We start from the raw sequence: 16751 nt of genomic DNA, 5'->3' as shown, positions 1-16751 counted from the left end.
CCTGGGAGTGCCATCACATATTGGTAGGACTGTGACGGCGACCCTGAGCTGCAAAACCAGCACATTTTTATTAGGGATTTCAAAAGGGGAGGGAGTGTATGAATAGGGAGTGGGTCATAGAGATCAGTGCTTCAGACGCAATAAAAGATCACAAGGCAGAGGCAAAAATTAGAATTACTGATGAGGGTCTGTGTCCCACTGTGCACGCATTGTCTTGATAAACATCTTAACAGGAAACAGGGTTCGAGACCTGACAACTGGTCTGACTAGAATTTACCAGGCTGGAATTTCCAAATCCTAGTAAGCCTGAGGGCACTGAGGAGACCAAGGCGTATTTCAGTCCTATCTCAACCGCATAAGACAGACTTCCTAGAGTGGCCCTTCATAAACTTCCCCCTAGGTATGCATTCCTTCCCCAAGATTATTCCTTGCTGGGAAAAGAATTCAGCGATATTTCTCCTACCTGCTTTCTGCAAGAAGAAAAATATGGCTGTATTCTGCCCGACCCCGCAGGCAGTCAGACCTTATGGTTATCTTTCCTTGTTCCCTGAAAATCGCTGTTCTGTTCTTTTTCAGAGTGCACTGATTTCGTATTGTTCAAACACACATGTTTTACAAACAATTTGTACAGTTAATGCAATCATCACAGGGTCCTGAGGTGACATACATCCTCAGCTTACGACGATGACGGGATTAAGAGATTAAGACAGGCGGAAGAAATTATAAAAGTATTAATTTGGAGAACTAATAAATGTCCATGAAATCTTCACAATTTATATTCGGAGATGGCAGTAAAGACAGGTGTAAGAAATTATAGAAGTCCTAATTTTGGGAACTAATAAATGCCCATGAAATCTTCACAATTTATGTTCTTCTGCCACAGCTTCAGCTGGTCCCTCCATTCGGGGTCCCTGACTTCCTGCAACACAAAGCTGGTGTTTTTATCTTAAGCTTTGGATTCAGAAAATCACCATCCTAGACTGGACATTTCCCAGTTAGTTTTCCTAATTAGTAATAAGATCAGGGGTTATAGTCTACATTGGGTCGTTTCTAGGATGTTCTCCATTAAACTTTCTCAGGGAGTTTATTGTCTGAAAGAGCCTAGAATTCTGGAGATTTTCTTCTGCCCAGTACTTTAAGGCCTCCCAAGGGAGGTTCCCGAACTGATCCAGGATCTGCAGAGTGTTGAAGAACCCCTTTAAACATTAACCATTATGTATGAATCTGTCAGTTTTTTGTCAGTGTGCATCAGGAATTCTAAGTGCTGCCTATGACCCTGTCACTTCATCTTCTTGTCCTCGAAATTCTTCATCCACAAGAGGATGCTGGTAATAGTGACTCATGATTCAGAAGTGCCACCTACTTTGATCTTTTTCTTTAGCTCCAGGCAAGTTGCTGTTGTGGCCTTACATCCAGTGACTTGAGAATTTCCTCAAAATAAGTTTTCTGACTTATAACCAGAAGGAGGTTATCAGTTCAGTTTTTAAACACGGAAATAACTTCTAATTTCTATTTGGCTTTTAACAGATACGTCAGTATGTTGTACAGGTGATCTTCTCTGTGACATTTGCATTTTCTTGCACCATGTTTGAGCTCATCATCTTTGAAATCTTAGGAGTATTGAATAGCAGGTGAGTAAGAGTACTGAATAACTCCTCTTGAAGGGTTCTGTGTTACATTCTTTACGGTGGAAAAGCTATCTGGATCTCATAGCAGATAAAAAAAAAACCACTGTGTTAATAATTTAGTCTCAGTAACTACAATGATCACAGCAGATATGGGTCACAGCCATCTAATAGCTGGTTTGACAAAGATTATGAGAAACCAGGAAAAAAAAGATCTGACCATTAACTCCGAAGAACTCATTGAAGTGAGGCTGTGAAGCCGCAGACTAGGCTTCACTCCTGGAAGCTTTATTTTTCTGGGACTGCTCGCTGACTGAATCCCAGTAACAGCCCTTCACATTGTTCTGCTGATTGAAAATCTCTACCTGAAAAGATTTAACAATCTCTCTGAAGACTGAACTCCAGTTCTTACTTAACTTAGTTAACTTTTATTGATTTTACAGTCATGGTCAAGTTTGGTTGAATTTAAAGTGTTTCTTAAAACACTTTTTAAAAGTAACTCTTCACTCCCTTCCGAATAATAGACCTGTTAGTTTATTAGATAGTCTATCTGAAATATTTCTTGCTTGTTAATCTGCAAGCTTGAGAATTTTTTTTAGTGGCATTTATATGTAGGGTTCAGCTATGCTATGCAGACTTTGTTGTGCTTTTTTATCACCACCTGGAAAAACCTTTAAGAGTAAAGTAGTCTTTCACTCTAAAGTCAGGACTCAGCACCAAGATAAGTTCATTATAGACCCCTGACACTTGAGACTGGTAGAGAGACTGTACTCTCAAATTCTTTAATAATCAGAATTGAAAACAAAATTTGAATTAAAAAGAAAAACTTACTGTACAAATGGTTAATCACAAAACATTGAAAGGTTAAAAAAAGAGAGAGGGGCTAGACACAGTGGCTTACGCCTATAATCCCAGCACTTTGGGAGGCTGAGGCAGGAGGATCACTTAAGTGCAGAGGTTCAAGGCCAGCCTGGGCAACAAAGTGAGGCCCTGTCTCTACAAAAAAAAATTTTTTTTTAATTTTTTTTTTTATTTTTTATTTTTTATTATACTTTAAGTTCTAGGGTACATGTGCATAACGTGCAGGTTTGTTACATATGTATACTTTCTACAAAAAAATTTTAAAAATATTAGCAGAGTGTAGTAGTACACACCTATAGTCCCAGCTACACTAGATGCTGAAGCAGGAGGATCCCTTAAGCCCAGGAGTCTGAGAATGTGCGGTGAGCTGTGATCACTGGACAAGACAGTGAGACCCATCTCTTAGGAAAAAAGAGTGAGACAGAGAGAATCAGAGTTGATAATAATGGTCTCTTGATAGAACAATGAATAACATGTATTATGGTAAAATAGAAATATGTTCTGATTCTCCTACTTTTAAACTTTATTAATCCAAACCTTTTTTTGGATGAGCTAGATATAGTTCCTTTGACTATAGAGAATAGACAAGTATTATTTTACATAATGGTTATTAAATTTTATTATCACAACCTGCATCTTTCACTGCTGTTTAAGCAGGGGTTGGCAGACTTTCTTCTGTAAAGGGACAGATAGTAAATATTTTAGGCTTCCGTGGACCAGAAGGTTTCTACTGCAACTACTCAGCCCTGCTGTTGTAGAGCGAAAGTAGTCATAGGCAATATATAAACAAACGAGCATGACCATGCTCTAATAAAACTTAATTTGTAAAAGCAGGTGGCTGCCAGGCCATAGTTTGCCAACTACTCATCTAAATATAGATACAGAGGATTCAGTTATTCTAAAGCTATAGTTTCTGTTTTTGGTAGATGATGTCCCCTAACTTTTAACTTATAGTTAATAACCCATATAGTAAGAAACATCAGTCATACTGTAGTGTATATTTCTTAAATTTCTTAGTTAATTAAAGAGGATAAGAAGTAGCATTGCTGAAATCTGATTCTTCTTTGTGTGTTATGTAGAGGATTGGGTTTGTTCAGTCTGAGACATGTCTTCAGTTATACCTGTTTTTTCATGCTAGTGTTTCACCCAATTATGGAACACAAATGTGAACCTTGATGATGTAGTATAACTGTCCATTGACTGGACTCAGAACGTTTTGAAAAGAGAATCTTGGCCAGAATATTCCTTTGACTCGCCTTTGAGCAGAGATTGTATGACTTCCTATCCAAATATGTAATCTTGTTGGGATCCTTAATTTTTTCAAGAGAATATCACTTTGCTCTCAGCTCAAAAGATTAGTTAAAACATGTGCTTCACTTTTAATAGGCAGTCCTGCCGGGCGCGGTGGCTCACGCCTGTAATCCCAGCACTTTGGGAGGCCAAGACGGGTGGATCACGAGGTCAGGAGATCGAGACCACCCTGGCTAACACGGTGAAACCCCGTCTCTACTGAAAATACAAAAATTAGCCGGGCGCGGTGGCGGGCGCCTGTAGTTCCGGCTACTCGGGAGGCTGAGGCAGGAGAATGGCGTGAACCCCGGAGGCGGAGCTTGCAGTGAGTGGAGATTGCGCCACTGCACTCCAGCCTGGGTGACAGAGCGAGACTCCGTCTCGGGGGGGGGGGAGTCCGTACTGCCAATTAAAGTTGCACTTGTTATTTCAAACCCACTGCCTCCCAAAATCTTTCAGAAACTCAGCTGAAATACTATGTAGGATTGCCTGGAGGATGTCCACCTTGTTTCCTTCTCTAAATGCTCTAAAGTAGGTTAACCTAGAGGAGCGAAAAGCTGTCAACGTATCTAGTCTAAATGGTATTCACTCCCTGTAGGGTAGGCTTTACTGAATGGCTGTTTTGTGTTGCCTGCCATCTGTACTAAGGAAGGAACAGTAAGAAACAGCCCTCTGAAAGTGATATTTCTCTTGAAAGGATGTTGTTGATGACACTGTTAATTGCCTTTGCATTTTCTTCTTTATGAAGTCTTTGAAGAAATTTCATTGTAATCTTAGTAACAATTCAGTAACAATAAATGATAATTATGCTTCTTTTGAGAAATTAATTTGTTATTTTCTTGCAGACACAATGATTTTATCTAACTGATCAAATTTTTTATTTCACATTGACCTTTAGAAAACTTAAAGCTAAATTTATGACCTACCCATAGCAACTTTCTAGAATTCTATTTTATAATAGCCATCAGGCTTAGCCCAATATTTTACCTATCTGTTACCATTGTTGTTCATATTTCCTTATAGTTCATTTCATCATCCTGTATTTTATTTATCTTTGTAAGCCATTTAACCACTTACACCTTTTTTGAAACAAGGCCTAAGTAAATTTAAAATCGGTAAATACAAAGGGCACCATCAGGAAAGTGAACAAACATTCCAAGAACAAGAAAAAATTTTTATAAATTACCTATCTGATAATGGACTGGGACTCATATCTAAAATACATAAAGAATTCTTACAGTTTAATAATATAGTACAATTAAAAAATGAATAAAGGATCTGAATAGGCATTTCTCCAAAGATCTACAAATGGCCAGTAAGCACATATAAATAGATGCCCAGTACCATTAGCCATCAAGGAAATACAAATCAAAACCACAGTGAGATACCACTTCTCATACACTAAAATGGCTAATAACAAAAAAAAAAAAAAACAGACAATAACAAGTGTTGGCGAGGCTGAGGAGAAATTGGAGCTCTCATACGCTCCTGAGGAAAATGTAAAATGATGCAGCCACATTGGGAAACAGTGGGAGTGCCTCAGAAGATTAAATACAGATTTATCATATGACCCAACAATTCCACTCCATTTTTACCTAAAGAGAAATGAAAACATACATCCACACCAAAATGTATACACACACATTCATAGCATCTCTATTTGTAATAGCCAAAAACCCAATGTCTTCAATTAATGAATCCAGAAACAAAATATAATATATCCATATAATGGGATGAATATTGTCCAACCATAAAAGGAATTATTGATAGATACTACAGCATGGATGAACCTTGCAAACATTATGGTAAGTAAAAGAAGCCAGTCATAAAAGATTACATATTGGTGGTTTCCTAGAAACAGAAAGTATATTGGTGGTTTCCTAGAGCTGAGGAGGTTAGGGAGAAACAGGGAGTGACTGCTAATGGGTACAGGATTTCTTTATGGCCTAATGAAAATGTTCTAAAATTGATTGAGGTGATGGATGCCCAACTCTGAGTATATGAAAACCATTGAATTGTACACTTTAAATGGGTAAATTATATCTCATTAAAACTTATAAAAAGTGCTAACAAAAAGTTTTAATAAAACACATCTTATAAATTAATAAAAGTAATTCATGCAAATCAGGTGTTTATTTCAAGAGTACAAAAGAAATATTTTTGAGCCTTTATAGCATTTATTACTGTTAATATTTATTTTCCTTTAATTCTTACATTGTAATAAGATTCCTAGGGGAGAGTAAAACAATAGTCATTCTACCAGCAATGTCTTTTTTTTTTTTTTTTTTTATTATACTTTAAGTTCTAGGGTACATGTGCATGACTTTTATATCATGTATAACTCCCCAATGCAATCCCTCCCCCCTCCCCCCTCCCCATGATAGGCCCCAGTGTGTGATGTTCCCCTTCCCGAGTCCAAGTGATCTCATTGTTCAGTTCCCGCCTATGAGTGAGAACATGCGGTGTTTGGTTTTCTCTTCTTGTGATAGTTTGCTAAGAATGATGGTTTCCAGCTGCATCCATGTCCCTACAAAGGATGCAAACTCATCCTTTTTTATGGCTGCATAGTATTCCATGGTGTATATGTGCCACATTTTCTTAATCCAGTCTGTCACAGATGGACATTTGGGTTGATTCCAAGTCTTTGCTATTGTGAATAGTGCCGCAATAAACATACGTGTGCATGTGTCTTTGTAGTAGAGTAATTTATAATCCTTTGGGTATATACCCAGTAGTGGGATGGCTGGGTCATATGGTACATCTAGTTCTAGATCCTTGAGGAATCGCCATACTGTTTTCCATAATGGTTGAACTAGTTTACAATCCCACCAACAGTGTAAAAGTGTTCCTATTTCTCCACATCCTCTCCAACACCTGTTGTTTCCTGACTTCTTAATGATTGCCATTCTAACTGGTGTGAGATGGTATCTCATTGTAGTTTTGATTTGCATTTCTCTGATGGCGAGTGATGATGAGCATTTTTTCATGTGTCTGTTGGCTGTATGGATGTCTTCTTTTGAGAAATGTCTGTTCATATCCTTTCCCCACTTTTTGATGGGGTTGTTTGTTTTTTTCTTGTATATTGTTTGAGTTCTTTGTAGATTCTGGATATTAGCCCTTTGTCAGATGAGTAGGTTGCAAAAATTTTTTCCCATTCTGTAGGTTGCCTGTTCACTTTGATGGTAGTTTCTTTAGCTGTGCAAAAGCTCTTTAGTTTAATTAGATCCCATGTGTCAATTTTTGCTTTTGCTGCCGTTGCTTTTGGTGTTTTAGACATGAAGTCCTTGCCCATGCCTATGTCCTGAATGGTACTACCTAGATTTTCTTCTAGGGTTTTTATGGTATTAGGTCTAACATTTAAGTCTCTAATCCATCTTGAATTAATTTTCGTATAAGGGGTAAGGAAAGGATCCAGTTTCAGCTTTCTACTTATGGCTAGCCAATTTTCCCAGCACCATTTATTAAATAGGGAATCCTTTCCCCATTTCTTGTTTCTCTCAGGTTTGTCAAAGATCAGATGGCTGTAGATGTGTGGTATTATTTCTGAGGACTCTGTTCTGTTCCATTGGTCTATATCTCTGTTGTGGTAACAGTACCATGCTGTTTTGGTTACTGTAGCCTTGTAGTATAGTTTGAAGTCAGGTAGCGTGACGCCTCCAGCTTTGTCCTTTTGACTTAGGATTGTCTTGGCAATGCGGGCTCTTTTTTGGTTCCATATGAACTTTAAAGCCGTTTTTTCCAATTCTGTGAAGAAAGTCATTGGTAGCTTGATGGGGATGGCATTGAATCTATAAATCACCTTGGGCAGTATGGCCATTTTCACGATATTGATTCTTCCTATCCATGAGCATGGTATGTTCTTCCATTTGTTTGTGTCCTCTTTGATTTCACTGAGCAGTGGTTTGTAGTTCTCCTTGAAGAGGTCCTTACATCCCTTGTAAGCTGGATTCCTAGGTATTTTATTCTCTTTGAAGCAATTGTGAATGGAAGTTCATTCCTGATTTGGCTCTCTGCTTGTCTGTTACTGGTGTATAAGAATGCTTGTGATTTTTGCACATTAATTTTGTATCCTGAGACTTTGCTGAAGTTGCTTATCAGCTTAAGGAGATTTTGGGCTGAGACGATGGGGTTTTCTAAATATACAATCATGTCATCTGCAAACAGGGACAATTTGACTTCTTCTTTTCCTAACTGGATACCCTTGATTTCTTTCTCTTGCCTGATTGCCCTAGCCAGAACTTCCAACACTATGTTGAATAGGAGTGGTGAGAGAGGGCATCCCTGTCTTGTGCCAGTTTTCAAAGGAATTTTTCCAGTTTTTGCCCATTCAGTATGATATTAGCTGTGGGTTTGTCATAAATAGCTCTTATTATTTTGAGGTACGTTCCATTAATACCAAATTTATTGAGCGTTTTTAGCATAAAGGGCTGTTGAATTTTGTCAAAAGCCTTTTCTGCATCTATTGAGATAATTATGTGGTTCTTGTCTTTGGTTCTGTTTATATGCTGGATTACGTTTATTGATTTGCGAATGTTGAACCAGCCTTGCATCCCAGGGATGAAGCCCACTTGATCATGGTGGATAAGCTTTTTGATGTGCTGCTGAATCCGGTTTGCCAGTATTTTATTGAGGATTTTTGCATCGATGTTCATCAGGGATATTGGTCTAAAATTCTCTTTTTTTGTTGTGTCTCTGCCAGGCTTTGGTATCAGGATGATGTTGGCCTCATAAAAAGAGTTAGGGAGGATTCCCTCTTTTTCTATTGATTGAAATAGTTTCAGAAGGAATGGTACCTCTACCAGCAATGTCTTATGTTGATACATGTTAGTGGTATATGTTGCCTATGAATAGATCAAAAACATAAACATTCTTATTTTAATATATGAAATTCTTCAGAGGTTAAGATGGTCATATATACCTTTCAAAAATTTGTGTTTTTTAATCTCTACAAATGAGTAGATTATAAGAGCCTAGTAGGCTGATTGGACAGGATATATTCAATATTGAGTCCAAAGAGCAAAAGACCCTTTGGAAGACTGAAGAGAAAGAAAGTTGCTGCCCTCTCTCCCTCGTAGTGACAGTCTTTGATATTTATTTCAGCTCACGTTATTTTCACTGGAAAATGAACCTGTGTGTAATTCTGCTGATCCTGGTTTTCATGGTGCCTTTTTACATTGGCTATTTTATTGTGAGCAACATCCGACTATGTAAGTATTTTGCCCTCTCAGTCAGCACATAGATTGAGATGAGTATTTGAGGGGACTTAGATTGTGAATAGCTTCATTTCTACATTAACTTTCAGTAGCTACCACTATTTGAGGACACCTCACACATAACATCTTAAAAATAAATATAAAATAAATATTGAATGAATTGGCACAAAGTAAATATTGAGTGAATGATTAGGTTATTTGTTCTGCCACAACTTTATTTTTCTACCTATTAATAATGTCTCCTTTAATTCATCCCACATCTTAAATTCAGCTAAATTTCTCTTACGATGGTAAGGATGCTTTCACTGAAAATTATACTGTTCATCACTCATTTGCCAAGTGAATTAGCAGCCAAATATTAATTAGCATTATCTTATATTTTTAAATAGAGCAAGCTCTTTAACCTATATCTGTTTTTCCTAACAGTTTTGTCTCCTCTGTCTCAGTGCATAAACAACGACTGCTTTTTTCCTGTCTCTTATGGCTGACCTTTATGTATTTCTTCTGGAAACTAGGAGATCCCTTTCCCATTCTCAGCCCAAAACATGGTGAGTATATATGGGAGGGCAGAGGAAGGGAGGGAGAAGCTTTGTTTAATTTTCTGATTTCAAAAACATTTAATTAAATTTCTTGGGGAAAAATTTATTTGGGGAAATAATTTATTAATTCATAGGTTCTTGGGATTGGGAAAAAAATTTTCTGATTTTGAGGAGGATAGCAAGCTATTTCTCTGAAAAATGTCTGATTTTGAACCACATTTTCTCCTTTATTCTAAGAGATGACTAATGCTGGTTTTGGAACTCACTTCTATCATTCTGAAGTAGGAATTTTTGACCTTCCTTTACTGAATATACTTACTTAAAGGGTATAAGGAAAGAGAACGGTGTCTAACTCATATGGTATATGAAACTACAGGAATATATTTGTATGTGTATTTGGAGGTAAGGTATCAATAAACTTTTAAAGGGGTCTGTGACCCAAAAGGTAAATGGCCACTGTTTAAGTGATGATAAAGATACATTAGGGAAGCATACGTATTTGGGGAAAGGTGACATAAAATGCCCACAATTAGTAGATAAAGAAAAGCTTTCCAAGAATCGGTGTCTCCCCTCTAACAAAAAAAGTTTTTTTTTTTTTTAATTTTTTTTTTTTTTTTTGAGACGGAGTCTAGCTCTGTCGCCCAGGCTGGAGTGCAGTGGCCGGATCTCAGCTCACTGCAAGCTCTGCCTCCCGGGTTTACGCCATTCTCCTGCCTCAGCCTCCTGAGTAGCTGGGACTACAGGTGCCCGCCACCTCGCCCGGTTAGCTTTTTGTATTTTTTTTTAGTAGAGACGGGGTTTCACCGTGTTAGCCAGGATGGTCTCGATCTCCTGACCTCATGATCCATCCGTCTCGGCCTCCCAAAGTGCTGGGATTACAGGCTTGAGCCACCGCGCCCGGCCAAAAAAAGTTTATTTTAAAACGAGATTTGGCAGAGCCCTAATTTTTAAGTTAAAATCAATGAACAAAAGTACCTCAGCTAACAAGTCCTTCCAGAACTATTTCAGAAGTATGTATGAATCTACCTTAAAAAGATTAGAGAGCCCATCTGTAATAAATATACTGCAGCTTTCATGCTAGAACCTTTTTAAAAATATATTTATACCTGTTCATTCACCATCGTGCCATATCTATTATCAGGGTTCTTATTGCAGAAAACAGAATCTACTGTAACTAATTTAAAGCAGAAAGTGATTAATTATACAGTGTCAGGCAATTTATAGACTTTCTAGGAAAGCAGGAATGCAAACCTTAACTGCTGTATGGTGAAGAGAAATACCCAACTATGCCACAGTACTAAACTAGAAAACCTCACTGAAGTCATCACATGCCACTCAGGGTCTATGACATCAGGGACCTCAGTCCCAGCTATTTGAGCTCCTAAGTGCTATCACCACTCTTACATTGTTCATTTTTGCCTCTGAGGCCTCACATGGGCCTGGTTTTTTGGTGAAACCTAGGTAACATTTAGAACCTTAGCCTCAAGGAAGTCTGAGAAGGAGTGTTTGGCTTTCTAAACTCTGTAGTACCAAAACAAATGCTAGAAAAGGATATTGGAATTAATGTTGAATGAGCCGGTGTCTATTATAGAATCTGTCATACCTCCCACACACCCTTCCACGTATACTCATTGCCTATAGCAGGAGTTTCGGGAGAGAGAGGTTATGAGACTCTCCTGCAGTAAGGTCAGAGGAGATACGCAGTTTTGAAAAGCATATGCAATACCAAATAAATAGTTGTGTATTTTTAAAATAAGAATAACTGTTTCAAGATTTCAAATAATGTTAAAGGCCAGAAAACTTAACATAACACCAGCCTACCAAAAACATTCAAACTCTTAGGTGGCGTATGAGACCTTTCATGGCCTGGCTACTGCTCTCTATACATGTTGCATTCTCCAGTCCTATGAAGTTATTTCAAGTTTATTTATTTATTTACCTTTTGAGATAGGTCTCACTCTTACCCAGGCTGGAGTGCAGTGGCATGATCTTGGCTCACTGCAACCTCTGTCTCCCAGGCTCAAGTGATCCTCCCACCTCAGCCTCCTGAGTAACGGGGACTACGGGCGAATGCCACCACACCCGGCTAAGTTTTGTATTTTTTCGTAGAGATGGAGTTTCTCCACGTTGCTCAGGATGGTCTTGAACTGAGCTCAGGGGATCGACCCACCTTGGCCTCCCAAAGTGCTCACAAGTGTGAGCCACCACACCCAGCCTCAAGTTTCTAGAGCTGTTCTATCAGCCTGGACAATCCTTCACCAACCCTGTCTACCTAGAAAATGCCTATTTATCCTTTCTAGATTCAACTCTTGTCAATTCCTTTAGGAAGATTTTCCTGGCCATCATTAGGAGATATTAATTGCTCCCAACTCAAGGTATCTATATCATCTATAAAACTTAAAATTTCATGTTTCCTTTTCCAACTTCCTCATCAACCTGTGGGCTCCCTGAGATCAGAAAACTACATGTTATTTGTCTTTGTATCCCTCGTGCCTAGTGTGGAACCTAACACACAACAAGTGTTTTAATACATGTTCTTTGAATCAGTGAATGGAAGAAAATTGAGTCTCTCCAAAGTGGTAAATGAGTTTACTACTTTAACACTCTGGATAGGAATTTAGGAAACGCTAATGTGATCAGCATGCCTATGTCAATGGTCAACGAAAGGAAAGACTTGCACTAACGAGTCCTGGCAGTATATTTCTCATATAAACCTGTTTCAAAGAAACCCACAGACACACACATTTATCTGTGATGGTAGAAGTCAGAGAGAAGAGTTACAAAAGGCCCCCAGGGCTGCTGACAGGGCAAACACAGGCTCACATGCAATACAAAGACCTGACTCTGACACCTTTCTCCAGCTTTCTTCTGTGTGCATTCAGCTCACATGACCAGTGCGGCCAGGACACACCAAAGGGAAGATGAAGGCCATTGTATCTATTGTCCTTTCATCCACCCCTTTTTCTAAATTCTGTGGGATGACCCTGAAAAGGACACTGAGGGAGAAAGCTAGGGAGACAGTTTCAGCTTTCTTCGTTCCATTGTACTCCAATAGGCATTACAGTTTTATGACTGAATGTTCAGGTATCTTAATTTATTTAACCCTCTAAGATAAGTAAGGAGGAAGGAAAGTTTAGATGGTAGCTGAGAAGCAACCAGCCTTACACTACCTTCCTAGAGCTTTCCCAGGACTGTCCCAACAACCACTGTAGTTGTTTATTGCTGTGGAGACCACCCAAAAAATGGGCTGGACAGGTTGGCTCACCCCTATAATCCCAACACTTTGGGAGGCCAAGGCAGGGAGATCACTTGAGGCCAAGAGTTAGAGACCAGCCTGGCCAACATGGCAAAACCCCGTCCCTACTAAAAATACAAAAATTAGCCAGGCATGGTGACGCATGCCTGTAATCCCAGCTACTCCCCGGAGGCTGGAGACACAAGAATTGCTTGAACCCAAGAGGCTGAGGTTGCAATGAGCTGAGATCATGCCACTGCCCTGCAGCCTGGGCAACAGAGCGAGACTCAAAAAAAAAAAAAAAAATTCCGTAAAAATACTTCTTGTGTGGTGCCTGAACCTTGGAATGTCTTTAGTGGGAAAGAGTCAGAGAGATTACAAAAGACTGTAAGGAATCTGTGTGAGCAGGTGGCAAAGGTGAAATGGTCTTCTGCTAGTCTCCTTATTCATCTGACTTCCATGTATTAACTGGTAAATGAGGATAATGATGACTGACTCCTACTTCATAGAAATGCTGAGATTAAGTAAATAGTATCTACAAAGTACTTTAAACCATAAAAAGATATGTAATAAAAGGACAAAGACACCATGTTAAAAGGAATAAAGGTAGAGGGGGGAATTTTTTCATTTTTTCATATTTAATAACCCATATTAATCCCTCCCTTGGATTTTTTATGTTATTGAATGATATTGTAGTCAACAAACATTTGTTGAACACCTTCTATGTGCCAGGCAGTAAGGAAAACAAAGATCAATAAGACATGATGTCTTCTTGTAAAGGGGTTGCAAATTCAAGAGGTATATATAGCAAGTAGAATCAACAGAATTTAGGTGAGGATTTCTTCGTTTATTGAGCATTACACAAATATTTATTGAGCATCTACTTTGTATAAATTAAGCACTGGAAATAAACCACAAACAAAACAAACTTGGTTTCTGCCCCCCTGAAATTTACAGTCTTGTGGGTGGAACTAGACAGTAAAGAGGTAAATATATAAATAAATGATTGCCAATTGTGATCTTTGTCATCAAGAAGCGAACAGGTTGCTATGATAGAGAAAAATGCAGATAATGTAGTGTAAGTAGTTAGATCCACCCTTTCTGAGACAGCGATATTTAAGCTGAGATTTAAAGGACAAGACCAAAGGAAGACCCACCAAGAAGGCACAAGAGACATCGTATAAAGCCCTGAGGCAGAAAGACCTTGGTGTATTCAAGGAAAGGCGAGAGATAGAATGGAGAGTAATCGTATAGTGTATAGATTTTATTATTATGGTGATTATGTCATTTTCTAAGACAGATAATGCAGAAGAAGGAACAAGTTGAGGGGAAAGATAATTTTAGTTTGGTATATGCTGAATTTGAGTTACCTATGCATATCCAGGTGATGTTAAATAAGCAATTGGATATACAAATCAGGAGCTTAGGGGAAAAGTATACATGTATCAGTCCTCATAGAGATGACTCCAGGAATCTAAACAACTAGAAATCATCAACTAAATGCCATTAGGTGAAGCTGGGGAAGTTGGTGAGATCACCCAACCAAAAACTGTGTATACTGAAGTGAAAGAGAGAACTCTGGTCCATACAGAGCAAGAAGTGACCGAGAAAAAGCAATTAGAGAAGTAAAAGGGTAATCCTTGGGAAATGGTGTTGTGGAAGCCAAGAATATAAAATAATTTTAAACAAAAATGATTCAGTGTCATAAAAGAGCCAATAAAACAAGGATTGGAAAATGTTGAATTTTGCAACCAGGAGAAAACTTATTACCAAAGTGTTGTAGTGGTTAAAGCCTAGACTCTGGAGCTAGACTGCACTTGAAACCTGACTCTGCCCCTTTTATCTCTGTGGCCTTGACTAAGTTACTTAACCTCTTTGTGCCTCCATTTCTTCATATGTAAAATTAGGTTTTCAATAATATCTACCTCGTAGGATTGTTATGAGGGTTAAATGAATTAGAACATGTGAAGTGCTTAGAACAGTGCCTAGTCATAGCATGTGCTTGATGCATATTACCTATTATATTGCCATTACAATTATTAGTGAAAGTGATTTCATTCAATGTAGAAGAATGGGAAGAAAGCTGGATTGCAGTCAGTTAAGGAATGAACTGGAGGTGAAGAAAAGGTGACAATAACTATAAACTTCTTTTAAGAAGCCTGGCTATTAAGGAGGAAATAGATGGGGATTGGTAACTACAGGTAAACTCAAAGCCAAGAACAGAATTTCTCTTAGAAAAGAGACTTGAAACTAAAGAGAAAGAACTAGCAAAGAAGGAAATATTGAATATACAGGAGAGAGGAGACAGATGATGGAACAAGACTCTGAAAGAGGTGGAAGGGATTGAATACAATCAAAAGTATGGTGACTTCTAGTTCCAAGATGGTGGGGTAGGGGCAATCTGGCTTCACTTACCCCCATGACAGAAAACCAAAAACAAATAGCACCAAGATTATCACCAGCAATATCCCAGAACTCACATAAAAGGATGAGACAGTTCCCAGGGCCCAGAGAAGATCAGAAGCACAAGTGGAGAAGTCAGCTTTGGATGCTACTTTGTTCTGAAGGAGACAAGCTGGGAGGATGATTGCAGATGTATATTCAATGTTGTAAAAGAGCCAATAAAACAAGAATTGGAAAATGTTGAATTTTGCAACCAGGAGAAAATCCATGACCATAGTGTAGAGTGAAGGTAGTTTATGTCTAATAGCTTATGTCTTTTATAATAAGGACATTGGCAAAGGAGAAGGACAAAGGTAGGAAAAATAAAGAGTAACTGCCAAAGACAATGGAGAGAGATGGCTGACCAAGGGCAAGATAAGGATTAGTCAGTAGTATGAGAGCTCTCTTAGGACCGGAGACCATACATTTGTAATGGCTCCAAAATCAGTATCCATTCTAGCAATTTTAGGCAGCAAAACATGGGCACAGGGAAGGCAGAGTGTTAGACTGATCCAGAGTTGGGAATTTGTAGGATTAGCGTCTCAGAAGGAAGATATTAGGAGATTGAGGCTCCTGGTGAGAGAATTTGAAGCCAGCAAGCCTGGAGTCCAAGCTAGGTGAAGAATGGAGAAGCAGTGCACTGACCTCTAAAACGAGTGTAGTGGAAATAAAGGAGAAAGAGAACTCGAAGACTAGGAAGGGAGGCCAGTAGTCAGAAAAGGAATATTGGAATTTTCAGTTTTGAAGCTGACAGAATTCCTGAATTATAGCTCTGGCATTTGACCATAGGAGTGGATGGCTGAAGTGAATTCTATCCTAGAAATAAAAGTGAAAACCAATTAAAACCATTCTTTTTCTGCAACGGCAAACTTACTGAGTTATTCTTCAGCATTGCTTTCTCTCATTTATCCCAAATACATCAACCAGCAGTATTTATTTTCACTGCTAAGTTGATTTTCAGCATTCTCAAGTGATGTGAAACAATTGATAATTAGGATGCAATTTATAATCTAAAAGTGATGTGTTTGCCTTTGAATTACTCATTCATCTATAAGTGTAGCTCATTTATTAGATGAATTCTGTGTTTATTGGATGCAAAAAAGAATAAGACAAAAGCAAAAGAGTATCACCTTAGGGGAAATACATATATATCAAAGATAACTAGCACCAAATATTTCCTGCTATTTATACTTTTCCAGCAGATTTACTTTTCTAGTTTTTTTTGCCGATGCTTTTACTAAAAGTACTTTGCTTTGTTAGCATTCATGCTACCAAGAGTAAACAGTCAATGATTGTTATTTATAATTATTGTTGTTATTATTTTACTATTATCACCCAATAAAAGAGATCACTCTGAAGCATATAGGACAAGAGGAAAATCTGTAAACTTTTAGTATATTTACTATACTCTTTATTATCTATATTTATATACTATATATATTATACTCTATATACTATATTTAGTATATTTATTATACTCTTATCATCTACACATTAATAATTAAAAGTTGGCTTGTATGAGTTAGTTATGTGTAATGGTTAATGT

The 16751-nt window shown here is 38.1% G+C and overlaps 1 protein-coding gene across 4 annotated transcripts in view; it reads left to right on the top strand.

Moving 5' to 3' along the window:
* The window catches only part of GPR89A (G protein-coupled receptor 89A), a 62813-nt gene that overhangs the window by 9235 nt on the left and 36827 nt on the right, over positions 1-16751 (top strand). For 2 of the 4 annotated variants that reach the window (XM_033197895.1, XM_033197894.1), the window contains 3 exons: positions 1528-1631; positions 8877-8983; positions 9436-9537. In XM_033197895.1, coding sequence (XP_033053786.1) covers positions 1528-1631; positions 8877-8983; positions 9436-9537 — 313 coding nt within the window. Of the gene's footprint in view, positions 1-1527; positions 1632-8876; positions 8984-9415; positions 9538-16751 lie in introns of all 4 variants that reach the window. The other 2 variants (XM_033197899.1, XM_033197898.1) reach the window with 2 other exon arrangements.

Source organism: Trachypithecus francoisi, unplaced genomic scaffold (genome assembly GCF_009764315.1).
Source record: "Trachypithecus francoisi isolate TF-2019V2 unplaced genomic scaffold, Tfra_2.0 Lachesis_group5, whole genome shotgun sequence".
Taxonomy (NCBI): Eukaryota; Metazoa; Chordata; class Mammalia; order Primates; family Cercopithecidae; genus Trachypithecus; species Trachypithecus francoisi.
Note: the sequence above shows the minus strand (reverse complement) of the source record. Positions and strands in the feature narration are given on the sequence as shown.